The sequence below is a fragment of the Cornus florida genome, unplaced genomic scaffold, assembly GCF_030987335.1.
Source record: "Cornus florida cultivar Cherokee Brave unplaced genomic scaffold, ASM3098733v1 CherokeeBrave_3.0.0_Hap2_Chr04, whole genome shotgun sequence".
NCBI lineage: Eukaryota > Viridiplantae > Streptophyta > Magnoliopsida > Cornales > Cornaceae > Cornus > Cornus florida.
This window is the reverse complement of record NW_026775574.1, coordinates 80,949,815-80,956,455: the sequence shown is the minus strand read 5'-3', so window position 1 is coordinate 80,956,455 and position 6,641 is coordinate 80,949,815. Positions and strand designations below refer to the sequence as shown.

The window sequence follows — 6,641 nt, the reverse complement described above, 5'->3', positions numbered from 1 at the left end:
TTCCTTCGAAGTTTCTGATAGGAGAGAGGAAATCGCGACATTTTTGTGTCCAATTGCTGCATCCAAAATTGATGTTTTAGGAACTGAAAATATATATGTCTGTGTGTGTGTGTGTGTGTATATATATATATATGGATCGAAATTGTATATAAACAAAGTAGAAATCCCAGCAAAACGATGAACAAGACTAGATGTTAGAGAGAGAGAGAGAGAGCAGGAGAGCATTGATGAATTTAGTGTTTTGAGAGATTTTTCAGAATAAAATTGCAAGTTGTGAGTAGGGTTTTTGCTTTCTTTGCGTGGAAATAAAGTCGTATTTGATTTCTGCAAAATTTTGCAACACAAAGCGAGTGTCATAAAAGCGAATGAACCGGTATAAATTTGTTCTGATTTTAGGTTAAGCAAATCAGTCTACATTTGAATCTAGAAATTCATTTTGGACAATTGAACCTTCTTGAACTGTTTTTCTTTAGGACCAAAAATATTTGTGCCAAAATAATAGATGCCAAGAAGAACAAAAGACCATAAACACATAATGGATCTTGAAGTATTATTTCTGCATCTCCCTGACCAAATCCGCCCACATTCGGCTTACTTGTTAATGGTTGATCAAATTTGATATATCCCTCTGAAACAAGAAGTTCGGGTCTTGGAGATATACTATCAACTACACGTTCCATCCGATGCATCTGCTATGGTTATTTCATACCCCATTTTCTTTATATTATTATTATTTTTAAGTAATAGCGGAGAGGTTGATTTTATGACAATTGTTATGAAATCACGAGTCCCTTTTAAATTTGCATTATTATTTTTTAAATAGTTCAAAAAGTACATTGTGGCTAGGCATCACATTGTAAAAAATCACAAAATAAAAATATAGAGTGAAAGATTTGTAGTACAATCTTTTCAAATAGTTAAATTCAACTTTCTAGAGAGAGAGAGAGAGAGTCGAGGAAGTACCATTAGGTTACACCGCCTTTGATTATTTTTCTTTCTGTTAAGAGTTTAATTGTGTAAAACTAAAGAAAAATTTAAAATTTTAGTTGTGTGACTAAGATTTTTAGTACCATATTTCTTGCACATATGTTTTTCAAATTGTTAGACAAGGACCTCAATATTTGTACAAGATTGTGATAAAAAGATCCCACTCTGCTTTGGGGTTTTTATTTTTTATTTTTGGAAAGGGAGCACAAGCTTAGGACAATTTCTCCATTTTTCCTCTTCTTTCAAGAGTATTTTCAGCTTCTTTTTGAAGGATATTATGAACAGGGAGGCTTCACAACAACCAAAAAAAAAAAATCTAGCATATATATATATAGTCTAGAATAGTTGTTAAAGTGTCATCCAATGCATAAGATCGATACTACCATTAAAAAAAGCAAATTTTAGGACGTCTAACAATGCATAAAGCTCATGAACTATACAACTTCGTTAGACACCGAGTGTGGTCAATTTTATTATTTGTGTGTGTTAATAACTCAACTAAAATGATTTAGAAGTGGGCTGAAAATGTCAAATGAGAATGGGTTAAAATTTCACACACGGTGGGATATAAATTCTCTGTAGACATTTTGATCATCAATCCTAGTTCACAAAATATCCCACGCATCATATTTTAGAGGGAACTGAATTGAAATCCCTTAATCATACAAATACACGGGAATGGGTTTCTTTTATTGCACATATATAATCACTGTTTGGATCCCATGAGATTGTTCTAATTTCCTACAAGTGACATAAATGTTAAAAACGCATGTAAACAAAATTAACTATTTCACATATGAATGACTTTTGTCTTCTAAAGAAGACACTATAGTCCCTCAGCATTTGAAAGGAAAAAAAGAAACCCTAGATGAATGGGATACGAGGTTAACCTACTTTTTAATCATGATCTATTCCATCCAGAGCTGCATGCGAGCTCCTAAGATCAGAATGCCCAAATCTCGAAGCTGCGAAAATGTACGATACAACAACCGCAACAAGGGAACCAAACGAAATGCCAAATAGCTGGAAGTTCGCAAGCAATTCTCCTCGGACCTCTTGATCCTTTGAATGACATGAAATCGTATCTTCCTTGAGCTGACAGCCACTTGGCATCATGGGGCCGTAGAGGGTGAATGCCGTCTGATAGAACCAGAGGCCTTGGAGTGTTATAGCAATGCCACTACACAAATCAACTGGAAAGCTGGTTGGGATGAGGGCCCCGACAATGGTGGATAAAACGCAGAGGCCTATAAGGAGGACGAGGAGGAGGTGGTAGTATCCCTCGAGGCCTGTATGGCTAGTTGAGTGGAAGTAGAATAGTATATACTCTGCACAGAATGCCGTGGCAGCAATCAAGCACAAAGCTCCTTCTGGCAATGGAAGAAAACTGAACAAGAGGTAAAAAGTTGCTTGCTTAGTACTGAAAGTAAAAACTCTTTACAAAAATTAAGGTCTGCATTTGTTAAAAGTGTATCACATCACAAGAATACGGTATGTATCACATTACAAGAATACTAACATTATGGTGTGAACCAATTATTAAACAGATAAATGGAGCATCAGTAATGGTAGTGGTCTTATAATCACGATTTTAGCAGCTACGCTATGTTTTCACTTCGCGTAAAGAACATACTTTTATGTGTAACATTCAGCACATAATATAAGGCATGCTACAACAACCAATGAGATAAGGAAATGATCATGAGACCTCCAACATCTGAGGTCCAAGTTCCTTAATGTGAAATAAGTGAATCAAATGTCTTGTGCTTCCAGGCTTGCCATATATTCAAAATTTTGCACTTCATACATCAATTAGGATTACCCAAATTGAGGTGCAAGTTAACAATCTATTAATGTGCTTTTGAAGTAATAAAAAGTGTTTCAAGGTTTTAATTGACTAAAGATTGTCCCAGTGGGATTTTCTAGTGGTTAGAGCCATAGTCTATGATTAACTTCAGCCTGCCTTCCTTACATAATATGAGAATCCAAATCTAAATTAAATTGAAGAGTTCTAGTTGTGCTTCTAGGACTTAAATTTGCAAAAAAAATAATAAATGTTTCAAGTCAGTACTTTGTGATGAATCATGAATGTAATAAAATGCAGACAGAATTATGTTATTTCTCTTTAAAACTTCAGAAGTGCGAAAATTTCTAGCATATGACAGTATTTTGTTAGTTCTAAGAGTCACTTTATTTAATTCTAACTGATCTTGAATTGTTGCTTATTATCAGAAACATCGCTTGAGGTTTCTAGAAACTCACTTTGACACAGACCTTTTATCAAGTCGTATACATTCAACTGGACATAAAATTATACAGTTTCTCCAACACCATTAAGCATTACCAAATATATTAACAGTCAAATTGCTGGTACCATAGTCTTTCGATGTCCTTAAGGAAGTCATTTTCCCTCAAAGGGGCAAAAGATATCCCAAAAAAATTATATAGTATATAGGTCATTCCAGTGATACTTTGAGATAATTATCCTTTTAATTAACAATCTAAATTCCCAAAAAGTTGGACAAGACTTTGTCATTTATTCAAATAACAATAAACTGTCACATCCATTTTGCCTCTTGGGAGTCGTAAACTTCTCTATTATTGTATCAAAGATGGACATCTACTACAGTAACTGTGACTAAATTCTTAAAATAAAAGCAATCGGTTTCACCAGGTTTCTTGCAACATTGATATGCCAAAATGTGTGAGACAATGCACATTGAATTGCCAGGAAAACCCAAGATAATATATTGAGAAAAGGAGAAACACATAAAAATATGCCTAGCAAAGTTCTCCACTGGAACGGCTCTATAGATTATTATTCTTTGTTTCGCATCCTGCAAAGTTGAGAACTTTGCAGTTCGTTTCTCGTTTTTATTTCTTTCACCGCAAATCATCCCATATCACCAATGGAAATTATGGTCGCGTTAGTGCCATCAACATATATGGCCTATTGGGCTATGGCCTATTATAGATTAGCCAAACATTTAATAGTTGGAGCACTAGAACCTCTGCAGTAAGGAGTGTGATCTTTTGTTTTTTCCTTGTAATGCTGTGTTGCCTAAAAGCAAGACACCAAAGCTTTAAGAAATAAAGAAGGCAATTGATTCAAACTAAAGGGAAATTACTAGTACCTATGGCTCAATGCCTTGTTTAACTAAGCGAAAAATCTATCATTATCTTTAAAAAAGCAAACACTTGTTCCATGTAGGATTTACAGCACTTAACTATATATGCCACCATCATGATTACCATGAGAGTAGGACAGACATATTTGAAGAAAATGGATTCTTAATATAAATAAGCACTGGCACTCATTACCTCTGTCATTCAAAACCAATTCCATTTCTTTCAACATAGTTTCACCTTGAAGAAGGTTTTTTTTTTTTTTTTTTTTGTTCTATCCCCGGCAAAGAACTCCCACAATGCTCTTGGGAGAATCGAATCCTCTACCTTTCACTTTGAAAGGAGGAGAAATACCACAGGCCTTGGTCATCTTGAAGAAGTATGAGAATGTATTTTTCGTTATTTGATTCTTTTTCACAATTAAAATTTGTTATCTCACATTCTTTTTCTTTTTTTTTTTTTTTTTTAGTTGATACTCACACACACACGTCTCCACTGAGGTTCTAACCCCTGATCTCCCTTTGAGAAGTGGGGGTCTGGTTCCGCTAGGCCATAGGCCTGTTGGTATCTCACATCCATTTTCTTTAGTAGGTAAATTATACTGCATTCTATCAGATACCCTGCACAGTTTTAATAGGAAAATGAGGATCCTATGGAACAAGGCAAAAGTATTCACAAAAGAAAGAAAAAACAAAAAATCAATGATGTCTGGAATGTGCACCCCTAAAAATTAACACTGGCATATGTCACACCATCATTCCCTGTTAGTTTTTCTCTGTTCCCCCTTCAGTAAATGACAAAAATGTAAAAGAACATATGCAATAGCCACCAGTGCAATTTTTAGGGCTAATTTTAAACTGTTGCAATTTCTGTTGTTTTGGGTTCCCAAAATTTAAAAAGTCAACTTAAGTGAGCTAACAATTTTAGTGTCCTATGACTCCTATCAAAGTTATCAGTTTATGCTTGTGAAGGTTTAGTAAAACAGATTTCTTTTCTACATTGGAGAAGTGAAAAACCAAAGAAACGAGATTTCTTTCCCTTTCCTACATTGCAGAATTGAAACAGATTTGTACATAAATAACATAAGGGGAAAAACAACTAAGAACATTAAAGAAGAGACACACTGACCTGGTTTTCTCTGAGAGCAGAGTGATGACGCCAAAGATGAAGAACATGAGAAGCATTCCGGAGTGCTCAAAATCGTTCATATGATGGGGGTTCAATACACCATTAATAAAGAAATTCAGGTGGGTTGAATACAGGAGCTCTATGCACATATCAATAAACGCGCCAATTGCTATAAGGTAAAGCTCCAAGTGCTTGATCCTACCATCAAAACCCGGTACAGGATTCCAAACCCTAACTCGAAACGACTTGGGGTTTGTTACATATCTGAACAAAGAGCTCCATACATGCCATACCCCAACCAAAAGAAACAACGTCCCCGGAAGAACATGCCCCTTGAAAGACCCCATCTATCCCTCTAAAATTCCCCTTCTATCCAATCAAACCACCAAACGTAAGGATTACCCTTCCAAGAACTATCTCTCTGTCTCTTTCAAAGTGATTTAACCAAACATGGAAATGATTCTTCTCTCATAGCTCATCTCAGTACCCTGTCTCTGGACAATACCCTGTCTCATCTCAATACCGTGTCGCAGCTTTAGAATCTCTTATTTCCCTTGAAATCAACCCAAAAAATCCCTGTTCCAAAGAAAATCATAGTTTCCGTCAAAATTACTGTTAGAATTTTTTTTCGTTTTTCTTTTTTTTGGTCAAAAAATTACTTTTGAATTGAATTGCCCAAGATCGGCGAAGCTTCATCCATGTTTAATTTCTCATTGCATTTCTAGAAAGTCAATTTTGATTTAGTAAACACCGCAGCTTGAAAAGGACCTTTCATGGCAAAATTACAGAACCAACAAAAATATCACAGATCAGTAGTTCGGAAAAACAAATCCAAAAGACACTTACAACCGTTAAAATTATGCTATAAAAAAAATAATAATAATAACAGAATACTAATATGCACACATATACATATATATAGAGAGAGAGAGGGGTTATAGAACAACGTACTTGCGTTTAAATTAATGATTTTTATCGAGGAAGCGTTTTGATTGTTGTATGATTACGATCCGAAAAGCGAAGGTCAAAAGGAGAGGGAAGTTTAGAGAGAGACAGTAGAGAGAGAGTTGGGGATCAGATACCTGGATCGCTGGGGTCCGTATGAAAAGGAAAGGCTAAAAAGCGAGAAGGTAATTGAAAAGACAATCATTTTTTCTCATACCTAATCGTGTGTACGTGTATTAAATTGTGTGAAGTGTTTGGGTTGTTGGATGGGTCCAGAAGAGATCACGGACGTTGGATCACTTGACAGATGGAACTTGCATGATGCATCGGGTGGAGACGGCTAGCGGATATGCAGAGTAATTGGACTAATTGCCACGAGGTTTTATTACACTTAACCCCTTTGTGTTCTGTGTACTTACTGTCAACGGATCCTTAAGCTCAATTTTATTTAAGGC

At 35.5% G+C, this 6,641-nt stretch overlaps 1 protein-coding gene across 4 annotated transcripts; it reads right to left on the bottom strand.

Moving 5' to 3' along the window:
• Positions 1-1,656: 1,656 nt before the first annotated feature.
• On the bottom strand, positions 1,657-6,333 carry LOC132303647 (uncharacterized). 4 transcript variants are annotated; one of them, XM_059800988.1, is made up of 4 exons: positions 6,193-6,333; positions 5,901-6,009; positions 5,242-5,817; positions 1,657-2,374 (listed from the first exon to the last, which is right to left on the bottom strand). In XM_059800988.1, the coding sequence occupies exons 3-4, from the start codon at positions 5,586-5,588 to the stop codon at positions 1,885-1,887; spliced, it is 837 nt and encodes a 278-aa protein (XP_059656971.1). In that variant the 5' UTR covers positions 5,589-5,817; positions 5,901-6,009; positions 6,193-6,333; the 3' UTR covers positions 1,657-1,884. The 4 variants fall into 4 exon arrangements, with proteins under 4 accessions (XP_059656971.1, XP_059656968.1, XP_059656972.1 ...); XM_059800985.1 differs by having other exon boundaries at positions 5,242-6,009; XM_059800989.1 differs by lacking the exon at positions 5,901-6,009 and having other exon boundaries at positions 6,193-6,323.
• Positions 6,334-6,641: the final 308 nt, after the last annotated feature.

What these genes read in the sequence shown, in the direction of transcription:
- LOC132303647 (XM_059800985.1), bottom strand. Translation starts at nt 5,588, where the DNA reads ATGGGGTCTTTCAAGGGGCATGTTCTTCCGGGGACGTTGTTTCTTTTG. An exon ending in CTGCTCTCAGAGAAAACCAG is followed by an intron (nt 2,375 to 5,241) that starts GTCAGTGTGTCT and finishes CCTCTTGTTCAG; the next exon opens with TTTTCTTCCATTGCCAGAAG.